The sequence below is a fragment of the Strigops habroptila genome, chromosome 1 (genome assembly GCF_004027225.2).
Source record: "Strigops habroptila isolate Jane chromosome 1, bStrHab1.2.pri, whole genome shotgun sequence".
Lineage (NCBI taxonomy): Eukaryota > Metazoa > Chordata > Aves > Psittaciformes > Psittacidae > Strigops > Strigops habroptila.
The window spans coordinates 65,611,260-65,624,278 of record NC_044277.2 but is presented as its reverse complement, the minus strand read 5'-3'; the positions used below and the strand labels follow the sequence as shown (position 1 = coordinate 65,624,278).

Below are 13,019 nucleotides of genomic sequence, written 5' to 3'. Positions count from 1 at the left end.
AGAGGTGCTCCAGCCCTCTGACCTTCATGGCCTCCTCTGGACTCGCTCCAACAGCTCCACATCCCTCTTGTATCGGGGGCCCCAGAGCTAAACACAGTACTGCAAGTAGGGTGTCATGAGAGCAGAGTTAGAAGGGGAGAATCCTCTCTGAACCTGCCGCTCATGCTCCTTTTGATGCAGAACAGGATAGAGCTGGCTTTCTGGGCCAACCAATGATAAAAAAATGTAGGAGAATAATTAAGGAAATAGAACAAGTAACATGAGCAAATAGTTAAGGACGGTGGCAGTACCCAGGAGAAGGGAAGGGATCGGTGTCCATCCATCAGCAACTGAGGGAAGCAGCCCATGAGCAGCACTCCTGCCAAGCAGTCAGTCATGCTCTGCTCTCGCAGGCTTGAGCTACCAAACGTTGCCCCTTTACGGAGTTGGGAAGGCTCCTCCAGGCCCTGGAGCATTTCTTGTGGTCCTCATGTGTCTGCTCACATGGTGTCAGCAAGGAGGAAGTGGTGACGTGGGCACATAGCTCAAGTACACCTCTGCCAGGAGCTCTGGGCAGAAGAGGCAGAAGCACGGGTCAGAGATGACTGCCCCGGCACCTTGGCGATATGCCACAACAAGGAGCTTCCCTGCAATGCAGACAAGCGAGGAAACAAGCATGTGGGCAGGGGGAGGCTCAGGCAGCCTAGGGTGTTACTGTAAGCGCACTGCAGGATGCATGGAGCTTGGAAATGCCACAGGGGAACATGAAAGTGGATATTTTATCTAAGAGAAGAAAGTAGCGGAGAGTAACCAGAGAAAGGAGGGGAAGGAGAAGAGGGCATGATACAAGCAGCTTATGCTGCTACGTTAGCAGAGACCACGTCACCTGAAAAGACACCGAAACGAGAGAGCAGCGAGGAAGGGCTGGCTGCAGTTTCAGTCCCCGATGGCTCCCTGTGGAACCAAGCAGTGCAGTGGCAGGAGCAGCAGAGGAGGGCTCTGCCACTAGGGCAGAGCAAAGCCAGGGTTAGAGCTTGTCACTCCTGGCAGGCCTCACACTATGCTGAAAAGCAGCAGAGAAAAGCAGGGTTAAAAACAGATGGTATCAGGTAGGGGACTCTTTACCCTTGGAAGAAAAATCTTGTACACATTTGGAGCATTTACACATCTGTAATTTAATTAAAAATGTCAATCACTTCTGTTTCGTAATGAATAAGTGTTTTTGAAAGTACCTCATCCTGATAGCATCCTCTGGCATTAATTTTCTAGTGTAATCTACTTTCATAAGTATAGAGAAAATAAGTTACTTGCATTTTAGAGCAGAAGAAAAAGGAAGGAAAAACATACTTGAGCAAAAAAATGTTCAGGCTTTAAAGATTTTCTTTGTAAGAAAGCCACTAGTAGGACTTCACTGAAAGAAAAAAATAACTAGATTAAATTTTGTTTTGGACAAATACAGTATTGTCTATTTTCCTACATAGAATGCAATTCACCCATTTGCTATCAGCTGCAGATGTCTCTTCTTCCACACAAACCACTGCATGATTAACCTGCCTTGGGCCAAAGAACATACTCAAAATCTGCATCCACTCCTGTTCTGGTTTCAGCTGGGATAGAGTTCATTTTCTTCCTAATAGCCGGCGCAGTGCTGTGCTTTGGATTTAGTCTGAGAACACTGCTGATAGCACACCAATGTTTTAGTTGTTGCTCAGTAGCACTTTCCCTGATCAAGGACTTTTCAGTCTCTCATGCTCTGCCAGTGATAAGGGGCACAAGAAGCCAAGAGGAAGCAGAGACAGGACACCTGACCCAAACTAGCCAAAGGGTATTCCACACCACAGCACGTCATGCCCAGTATATAAACTGGGGGGAGTCACCGGAAGGGCCAGATCACTGCTTGTGTCATTCTGGGCATCGATCAGTGGGTGGTGAGCAATTGTATTGTGCATATTGGGTGTTATTCCTCTCTCTCTTTTTGTTGTCTCCCTTTTCATCATAATTACTACCAGTGTTCAAGGCCAGGTTGGACAGAGTCTTGGGTGACATGGTCTAGTGAGAGGTGTCCCTGCCCATTGCAGGGGGGTTGGAACTACATGATCTTAAGGTCCTTTCCAACCCAAACCATTCTGTGATTCTATTTAACTTCAATTATTAAGTTGTTCTTATCTCAACCCGCATGTTTTACCTTTATCTGATTCCACTCCCAATCCCACTGGAAGATGTGGGGTGTGAGCAAGCAGCTGCATGGTGCTTAGTTGGTAGCTGGGGTTAAGCTACGACAATAACTTGAAATTAGAGACTAACATTAAGAAAAACATTAACAAGCCTTCCCCTGAAATCTTCATACTGTGATGAACGTATGTAATTTCTGTGGTAAACTTCCCCAGTGTTTCACTTGTATTCTTAAAAATACTCATATTAATGGTTCGGCTTATATCCAACTGGATCTCATTATGCCTTTTTCTACCGCCCATTACAATATTCTCACATATTTAGGTATCTGGAGTGTTGAATCACTTCTTGTCTGTTTCCTGGATAAATAAAAGCAGCCAGAGCTACTTCAGTCTAATTTAGACAGACTTGTTCTCCAAACTTTTGGAGCCCCTTTTCTGAATCTCTTTTGCTCTTTTGGTACTCCTCTTAAGCACAGAAAAAAATCAAACTGGAGTCAATATCCCTGTCATCCTTACGGGAAACAAAAAAACCAATAACCGAGCCAAAAGTTAGGGAAAACAAAACAAAACACCAATAACTAACCCCAAAACCTGGAATAACCCAAACAAAAAGCCCTTAAAAACTCTGTATCTCATACTCTCTGTTGTCAGGTAAACAAGCACTGTTCTCATACACACACTTCCACAGAGAACATACATCAGCAAAGCACACCTAAACATATATGGACTCAGGCTTATTCACAACTATGATTTGTATCCTTTCCCTTATTGTAAGCCCTGTTAGTTATAAAAACCTTAAATCTAAGAAAAAAATCCAGAGGAAACCAAACATTTTTTTGTTTCATTTTTAATTCGGCTTCACGCTGAAAATTCAATTTACAAGCCATTCATAAGGAAAATGTCCAGCTAGGCAGAATGAGCCACGATTGTATAACTGCACATCAACACTTGTAGTGTATCATTTAGTTCCCTTTTAGTAAATCATCATAAGACTTGTATAGCATAGTTTAAGTGTCTGCATCATTTGGCTCAGTTCATCACACGCTATAGTCCGCTTTGACCTATCAGACAACTAACAAGAAAAAAAATGCTCAAATTGAGGTATTTCCTTTAAGAATTTACTGATCACTGGTGTTCAGAGGTAATGTTAAATCATATCGTTTTAAACATTGAAAAATGTACAAAACCAAGTTCATTTTTAAAAAATATTATCCTTAGTCTTCCATGCATGTTAATAAAAAATATAAAAATCAAATTTGTAGCACTGAAACTATACTTTTAATTCTCCAAAAGTATTTCCACAATTGGAACCACAAGCTACAAGTCATCTTTAGTACACTACTTGAAGTATAGTCAGTTCAGTGCAAAGGTAATAGTCTATGTACACATACCATAGGAGCCATAGGGGGGAAATTTACAGCAGAAAATATGTATTCAGATTATTATTATTATCCAGTAGCACTATATATTGTTACAGATTTACACTGTGTATCCAAGGGCTATTACAGCAAAAAGCTTGCAGCCAATATGCATCTTTAAACACACCAGGTCTGCCAAGGCAGCCTTGAAGTCAACAGAATTTGTACCACTGATGGAACAAGCATGTAATACCTTGCCAGGATGTTCCTACGAACCAGCTTCCTGCTCTGTCAGCACAGCTTTTGCAACCAAAAGCATCCTCTTCATGGCAGTGCCTAACTGGGATTCAGTTGCGGTAAGAGAAAATTCCAAAATGTGATCATTTAAAATGTTTACTTCTAATTTTGCATTTAAATTCTCAAGTGTGTTCAAAAACATAGCAATATTTTTTCCAAAATATATAAACGATGTCCTCAATGCAAGGTTAACAATAATTCAAGAGATCAAACCCATTTTTTTTCTGAATTATCTCTCAGCCTGTTGGTAACTCAATTTTATTCTTCCAAAAAGATGAACTAGTACCTGCGATCAAGTTAGAAATGTCTCACACACCTGGAGAGCTGCTGGGAATTACAAAAAAGGTTTAGAAAGTGGTCCCATTGAACAGATGCCAAATACTTTCAGCACAATGCCGCAACATTGAAGCTGTAGAGTACACAATACGAGGTTAGCAGATGCTTAGTCTTGGTCCTCCTCCAGGAAACAAAAATCTATCACTTCTAAAGAAATTTACTTCTGACTTCTATTTCTAACATTACTGATTTACATGGAGCTCCTAATACCCTTAGAGCGATTGGAGAAAGCAATATAAACAAATCACCAAACACAACTATATAGACAAGCAGCTGCAATGGTTTCGCTTTTTGTCTAAGTATGTACAATTGCTAAGGAGAGCTGTTTAACTTAAGGAATTCTAATCCATGTATTTAAAAATATAATTTCATTTTTAGATGTTTACTTAAAAATCACTTTTTGTAGTCTGGAAAGTACAGCACTGGCTAACCTAATGCTCCCTTCTGAAATGTAAGAAATATTTTGCTTGAACTTCATTATAAAAGAAAACATAGGACAAAAATATATACTTAGGGCATACAAGATCTTTACAAGTTTATTTTTTTAACATTTAAAATACAAAATTGTCTTCATGCTGGATAGTGAATAAAAGACATGTATTTGGGTTTTCCCCATATACATTCATAGACTTAGAAATAAGCTATTGTCAGATGAATTTCATTTCCAGTACCATGGTAGGATGAAAAGTGTCTGAGCTTCGGCTGTCTTCAGTATCCATGAGGAGACTTTGTTTGGTATCATATTTACAGATGCTGCATTTGGAACTTGGAAGTAAACAGGCACACACTGAAAGTAACATAACTCAGAGGTCAATCCAGTTTAAGGTTTCGTTATACCATGTTTCTTAATTTCTTATTGTTCATAGGAACAAGGAGAATCTCATAAACTCTTTCAGACCCGCTGCCACCTGGACACACACGCAATGGTTAAAAAGTGTGGGAAAAGAAAAAGCAGTCCTTTGCCTGATGGCAGGCACAAGCTAAAGCAGCGCATGGGCCTTTAGTTTTGGGTGGCGTTACCAGAACAGGACTTAATATTCACATGCCGCTTATGTCTCATGGAGAGAAGTCCATGAATTATCGCTTAAGAGGCAGCAAAGTTTGCCTCAGGCTGCAACACACCCACAAAGAACAGTCAGCATAAGCAAGACCTATGGATACAGAAAACTGAGTTCATCAGCCCAAGAGGCAGAAAAGATCCTTCTTTACCATGGGAAAAGGCCAGCTGCATAGTAAAAGCTCTGCTGCCATACTAGCCTTGGTAGGCTCTTCTGCTTGCTAGTTCAGGACCTAGTGCAGCCTGATTTTTCTCCATCTGACTCTCTGGCTCAAAACTGGCATTCTCAAGTGACGTCCCATTCATAATATCAAAGCAGATTATTACAAAAGTCATTATGAGTTTTCTCTTGCTTCTAACATTTTTGGTCAAAGTGAAAAACCTGAAACTTAATTCTACGTTGACAGATTACCATACAGCACCTTTTTTCAAGATCCCCAAACTAACCCCAGATGAGCCCTGATGTTCACATAGCCCTGTGCAATTTAGCTCAGAATAAAGCAGCATGACAACTAAACCCCACCAAACATGTTAATTAACAGGAATGACTTAGGTGCAGTCTGTGCTAAGGTGATTCTACTGTTTCCGTTCCCAGAGACTGATCATTGGAAAACTGCAAATACACCTTTAGGGGTTAGAGATGGCCTCCCAAAGTCAGCCAGCACAGAGTATGCTGCTCTAGCACTTTGCTGAAGAAAACAGAATAAACAGCCACTGCCATCACACAACTAGTAAAATTATTTTGCCTAACAAACTTACAAGGCAATCTAGGCAGAGTGTCAACTGCTGCAAAAAGGTCTCAGCATATTGCACAGAAACATAAACCCTCCATTTTATAAGCCTCTTAAATCCTCTGCTTTCTTGGTATCGCCCACTTCAGTTTAATCCCGTTACACATGATAAAGCACATCATACCATCTGGGGAAAAAAGAAGCTGTTTTCTACAAAACAAATCACTCCTCCACTTGTAAAAGTCAAAGTAATTATCTTGAAATAAACCTGAAAAGTTTCCTAGAGAAAGGAACTGTCTTAACTTGATCACTATGAGATGCAGGAAATACTTAGATGCAAGCCCAGGCACATCTAATGGACAATCTGCTTGCCGCTGCATTCTCTTGGTAGTTTTACCTCAGTATCATATAATTTATGCACGCTTTGATCACAACATGCTGGTGACTAACGTGCACACCCAGTTAACTGCCTTAGCTATAACACAGAACACTTGTGTTTCTTCCTGTGAGGTGGTGCTGGAGGACTTCACTGTTAAAGAGGTCTTAGAAGGCTCATGTCACAATTTTAATACTTTTTTCCAGTCTTCAAAGGAAAAAGGCAGGGAGAGCCAATGAAACCTCACTGGCTGTGCTGCCAGTGACCCAGACGTTACTTGGATACCCAATGCTGCAGTACCTTCAGAAAATCAACCACTGACTGACGAACAGCTGGCTTTATTACCGCCTAGCCAGGACCGCAAGATTACCTGAATGACAACCTCAGTCTCTCTGCTCGTCTGGGAAACAGATCTTGCTGGTTTGCTGGACTGATTAATCATTAATTTAATAGCTAATTATTAATAGCACTGATGACGAATTCTTACTTTCCATTTCAAACTGCTGGACTTACTTTTCCTTCTTTTTTGTAAAGGATTCTAGCCAGATTAATTAGGTAATTTAAATTTTCCAAATTAGCTCAGATACCTAAAAACTAACAAACCACCTGAAGTGCCTGGTTCACAGGGAGCTTCTGTGCTTCAGTATGAGTCTAGGAGCTGAACTTCAGGTCTGCTAATGCAAAACTCCTGGCCAACATATTTGTCCTTTCTTAATTCTAGAACATTCATAAAAGTGCTGTGAAATAAAAAGAACAAACCATCGGCTTCGTATTAAGCAGAATGCAACATTTCAGGAGGTTTTAGGACCAACACTCCAATCTAAAGGAAAATCTGACTTGGTCAGTTGTTAACCAGATTTTTTTTCTCTCTCCATCCTAGTTCAGTCCCATAACATATGCAAAGCTGTGCTTAATAGTGTCTTTCTGATATTATGGCATCTACAGCATGTGTTGCCCAAGTTCTACATCTTGTATTCTTTACGTCAAACCCCTCCCCCCTTTTTTAATTTTAATGAGAACACCATTTTTGAAGGAGCAGAGAGCAGGATGTGACTAAAACAGTTACTGTGAAAAGCTGCACTTAACACATGGTAATATAAAAGCAGGAAGAAGAGCGGGTAATGCTGGAGATGGCTGTGTAAGGGAACTAATAAGTTAATAAAAACACATCTGCTTTAGAAAACTTATCAAGCTACGAAGTGCAACAACCCTTTTTCCAGAAAAAGGTTTGCTAAATTTTATGAATTAAAAAATACTCCAACCAGCCCAATGCCTAAGGTAGCCAACAAACCTAGTCAGTGAAACGAACCTATGCGTGAAAGCATTAGTAAACAGCTGTGTACAAAACGTAACTATTGGCTTCCAGCAGCTTTGCCACTAAAGAGGTTGCATCAACTAATCCAGTGCACACGTGTCTCCTTTTCAACCTCTGTGACCCAAGGATTTATACCTTCAAAGAGGGATTAGCAATCACACAAAGCCTGGTTGCTTTTTATCACAGCAAGATTATCCTAGCTACAATAAATGCATTGAAAGATATAGCATGATTCATTAGTACAAAATTACGTGCACAACTTCTCCATTGAGGCCTACAAACTGCCTGCAATGCCTTTAATTGTATCTGCTTACAGCAGTGGGCTCCTGGGACATCTGTACTAGCACTTGCCTTACTGTGGTACAGACAGCGGTTAAACATGCTTTGCACCTCTTGAACGTCCCTTTGGTTTTAGTTGGGTTTTGTTATGCTTGAACAGATATAAACGAAGCAAAAAAACCCACCAAAATCCATGACGCTTTTTGGATATCTTGAATTTTGTGGCTTTCTGTGTTACTTTAAATACATTCAAACTACAGAGTATACTTGTTCAACCACAGCAGAATAGCAAAGCTTTGGCAGGGTATCTCATACAATATGTAAAAATTCGGTCTGATGCAAGAGCTCTTCTGGCAAGGGATGGCAGTATTACATAAAGTAGTAAAATGCTCATCAGAAATGTCAAATGCCTTCACACCCCTGCATTTTTTGTATAAGGATCATTTATTACGTTAAACTGATGCAAAGAAGTGAAGTCATTTCTTCATATGTCTTCCTGTAAATTTAGGGGCTGTTGACCTCACCGGTTAAAATAAAACAATGCATTTGTGAAATATAGAATACTTTAACTGAAAACATCTATATGTCCATGTTTGGTGAAGGGGGAAGGAAGCTTTCACTTCTAGCCTGACATTGCAGCAAGCCACTGAAACTTGCCTGTCACCACCCTGCTCCAGTCAGATGCCTCTTAAAAATGCTACTTAGATGGAACTGCTAAAACATTTTGGCAGTTGGAGTTTGATAGGTGAGTTGTGATGAACATTGCTGCAGTAAATGCAATGTGTTACAGGGCTCAACCCTCAATGAAGTCTGAGTTTATCACCAGACAGGAATGTGGCTTTCCTGTCACTACAAGGCAGTCTAGCACTATAGCTCTATATTCTACAGATGCTAAAGTCACCTGAATTACATCCACTGATCTCAGCTTTTGTGATGTTTTGTGTGATCTAACAGTGTTTTCATGAAGGCTGACCAGGACTTCACCCTATCATTCATGCTATTATGGAAGCACCACAATTCATTCCAGAATCTAAGTGTTGCTTTGAGGATTTGTTACGTGTTTTTGTTTGGTTGTTTTTTAATGGTTGTTTCCACCAAGAGCACTTGCACACCAAGCAAACAATGTACGCTGGCCGCCTCCAGCAGCAGCTCTGGACAGAACTCACTGACGCACACGCTTTTCAGTGCCTCTTCACCATGCAATGTGGCTATTGTAGCCTGCAGCACCCTTCTACCCAAACACCCTGCACAGCTTAGTTGTAAACAAGTGGAGCTATTAAGCTCGCCACAATTAGAAAACATCTCTCTCACCAAAACAAATACAAAACCAAATGAACCCTTTGGTTTTCAGAAGACAGACCCCCAAGCTACACGCACCATACATGCAAATTAGGCACACTTCTATTTAGCCAACTTTAACCAGCTGTCTTTGCTCTTTTATAGATGTGGACAAAGAATCTCTTCCTCTGGAGCTTCTAAGTTGTCCATGGGATATTAAGCTTAACTTTTTCTTCTTTTCAGACACGTCTCAGGGAACTCTCTCTCATCCCCTGCACTCTGAAATTCCCAAATTCCCAAGCTCACACACAAAGCAAAAGATAGCTATCTCAGCCAGCCTGAGCCACATGCCAGAAAAAGTCTGCAAGATGCAATACACCCAGACTACAGTGCATGTGCGTTCCCTTATATAGCGGCTTAAATACACTCTGTAGACCTCGGGACATATCCCTGTACACTGGGGCACGCTGAACAAAATCAAGTGTCTCCATCTTACCTGTCCTGTTTTTAAAGCCTCCATGAAGGAAGGCTCCTCACCCCACCTGGAATAACCCATTCTCCCTATTTGAATGAGATGCATTGTAAGGAAATTTTCCTAATGCTTAACTTGCCATTTAAATTTATATAGCCTGTATCTACTATTAATGTGGAGAAAAGGCTGTTCCTATCTTCTCTATAGGAACTTTTTCTGTATTGGAAGACTGTTTTCACATCTTCCTCCAGTCTCCTCTTCTTTTGATTAAAGAATACTTCCTGATTTCTGGTGGAGTTTTTTGAGTACTTTCTGTCCTCCAGAATCTACCTCGCTACTCTTCATCTCTGTCAGGTGCCCCAACATGGACAGGTACTTCATCTGAGGCCTTATCACAACTTGAAAACACAGAAATACCACCACGCTTCTCATGCTACACACTGTTGATGCATCCCACCACAATGAGTATCTTTTCTGCAGCAATGGGTTAACAGCGCTCAGTTTGTCATACTCTACGCCATCCCTGCCCCAAGATGTTTTATGCAGTAATACCCACTCCCTCCTCTGCTTGTGCAGCTGACTATTCCTACCCAAGTGTAGTTCCTTAAATGCCTTATTTTTCCAAACCATTTATTCTGGTTTTCATGATCAGTTTTAACTCAAATTTTAAACTCAAAAGTCTGCCAGTCTGCTGCAGCCCTGTCAGCTCAGCATGTGTTACCTAGATAAATCAAAAACTATTACCTCCAAAGGAGGACCGACAGAAAGCATTATTTCCTACAGTTTTTTCCCTCATTTTTTATTAAAGCCAGTTTCAGTTTGGAGACTTGCCACATACAGTTAGGAATTTCTAAGGACACATTCCAATACCCTAATGAGCTTTAAAACACCTCCTGCTATTTGAAAAAATAGTAATAAAAGCATTTGGTACAGATCTCCTTCTGCTAAAATTCCTCCCTTCCAAATCTAAGTTACTCTAACATGTGGAAGATTCAGATCTCAACAGTTTTCCAGTCACAAAGCCATCACATTTTAGTGCAGCCCTACAAAATTAGTCATAGAAATGATTTGAAAGTATTTTTGGTTTGTTTGGAAGTGGAGTTGCCATCAAGAGTTATTTTTGTGGCAGAGTCCTTCCTACTCCTTGAGGCTTTTGTCACATTTCCCAATCAGTGAAGCTCTGTGGTTTTATAATAATCTGAATTTCTCTCCGGGACCTCCATTGGTAATTAAGGCATCTAGCTTTACAAAAGGAAAGATAAGAAACTTTACTAATACAAGTGGTTTTGTTTGTTGTTGTTTTTTGTTTGTTTACTTTTGTTTAAACAGTTCTTAACCATTTTAAGCTCACATATACTGCATATAACAGATATGAATGTTTCTATAGAGATTTAACTAGCATTTCTTCAGGATATTCTACAGCTTGTTGCTGGCTTGGTCTCTGAAGTAACTGCAACCTCTTGAAACTTGGGCTGATACAAAAAAAGCTTTCATAATGCGTTCCATGCCAAGTTATCTGTATATACAGGCTTGCCACAAAAGAAACCTGTGACTCCTGATAAATCGAGAGTAACTACAATTGTGTAAACACTTCCCATTTAAATGCTGGGTGGGCAAGATTAGAATCGATTATAAGAGAAAAGCACAAACAGTTTTGTCATGTATTTGCAAACAGCATGTGGCATGTCAGTTTGGAAAAACATTCACATTTAATTGCATCTGGAAGATGACAGTAGATAAGTGTTGGGGTGAGGGATAAGGAACCTTTCCTTTTCATCCTACCATGGAACAGACTGAAAAAGAAACAATTTTGTCATTCAACAATAAAAATTAAAAGTAATCCTTAGCAAGTTTTTGCATTATTGTTTCCAAACTATTCACTGGAACCAAAACAAAGGGCCAAAATATGCCTGCCTTGCTCAAGAGAATAATCCCACTGAAATCAACAGGACTGACTATGCAAAGATGGACAGCAAAGTTTGGCCCCAAATAAACATCCCCATAACTAGGGAAAACACTAATCACCAAAGTGCACTTAACACCATAGTAGCTACAGTTTCTTTATACATGCACAGTTTGTGCGACACTTGGTACATGAAACTAGCCAATGGAATATAAATAAGTGTGCCGCTTCCTTTTAAATATGAACATTAATAATGAAGCACATTCACATTTTTGCCTTTCAAAGACCTTTTTGGAAAAAAAAAAACAATAAAAAAATAAAAACACCTTCCCCAAAATAACCTGGAACACGTTGTTAAATATAGCACATATGATTCAAAGAACAGTATTAAGGTAGAAGAACTTTCACACACAAAACTGGTATTTGCTGTATAGCTGGAGTGACTTAGGAAAATCCCAAGAAAAGACAATCCTCTCACCAGGAGAGGAAGGGAACAGCTGTAGTGTTAATTCAGTTTCTTCTGCAGGGGCTTGCTTTTATCTTCAGTGCTATCGGGGCTGAAGTCAGTACAGATACCATTAGGAACAGAAAGAGACGAAGTCTCCAAGCCGCTCTCAGCTCCCATCTGATCAGCATAGAGATAGTCTTCTGCAAAGTGTGGGTGCAATTCAGCAAATCTGTAGAAGTCATCTAAAAAAAATACAAATTGTTGTTACACAGAATCAGCTCTTTGAAACAGAAGGATGCTAAATTTGAATACTTACACATGTATAATCACATGATCACTTTGGAGAAAAATAGCAGCAGTTAACATAATGCTATTCCCACAGCCTGTTTTAGCTTCTCAGCAGAAGTTTACCACATCCTCAGAGCTGAGATGCTGCAAAGGGTTATCTAAGCCCTCCTACCACACTTCAGACCAAAGCTCAGCTTGTATGGTGAAGGGGTAAACAGACTCAGATTTGCATTAAAATGCATGAGGAGCACCCCATGTCCTGACACAGCATCTCACTGTTCACTGGGGGAAGGGTAGGAGCCTCCAGCTGAGGAACAACAAACAGCAAGAGTAGTCATTTCTTAAAATCTGGGAAGACTTTTGCAAACATGCCCTTTAATGCTTTGCACTCACAATTTTTTTCAGCCTAACAGCACCTGACCTTGCTGCCTTCCTCTTTCGACATGTCAGCATGTCAAAAGTCCTAACATTTTCGAGAATATTATTGTGAGAAGATAATTAATCTGTAACACATTATGAAAAAAACCCTCTGATTTTAATGTTGGATACTAAATAAGACAAAAAAAGAACAAGATCAGTTCTTGGGGCGGCGGGGAATCCTTAACATCAAGAAGTATAATTTTGTGTTAAAAATCAGACATTGAAGCCTTGTCACAACTTGCCCATATGACTGTTTATACAGGCATAATTTAAACACAAGATACTGTACAGGATCCAAGTCACAAGCA

At 40.2% G+C, this 13,019-nt stretch overlaps 1 protein-coding gene across 4 annotated transcripts in view; it reads right to left on the bottom strand.

Annotated features, from left to right (window-relative positions):
• The window catches only part of LPCAT1 (lysophosphatidylcholine acyltransferase 1), an 81,140-nt gene that overhangs the window by 11,243 nt on the left and 56,878 nt on the right, over positions 1 to 13,019 (bottom strand). For 3 of the 4 annotated variants that reach the window (XM_030512632.1, XM_030512621.1, XM_030512636.1), the window contains exon 14: positions 3,250 to 12,245. In XM_030512632.1, coding sequence (XP_030368492.1) covers positions 12,061 to 12,245 — 185 coding nt within the window. In that variant the 3' untranslated portion in view covers positions 3,250 to 12,060. Of the gene's footprint in view, positions 1 to 3,249; positions 12,246 to 13,019 lie in introns of those variants that run through there. The other variant, XR_003995123.1, reaches the window with a different exon arrangement.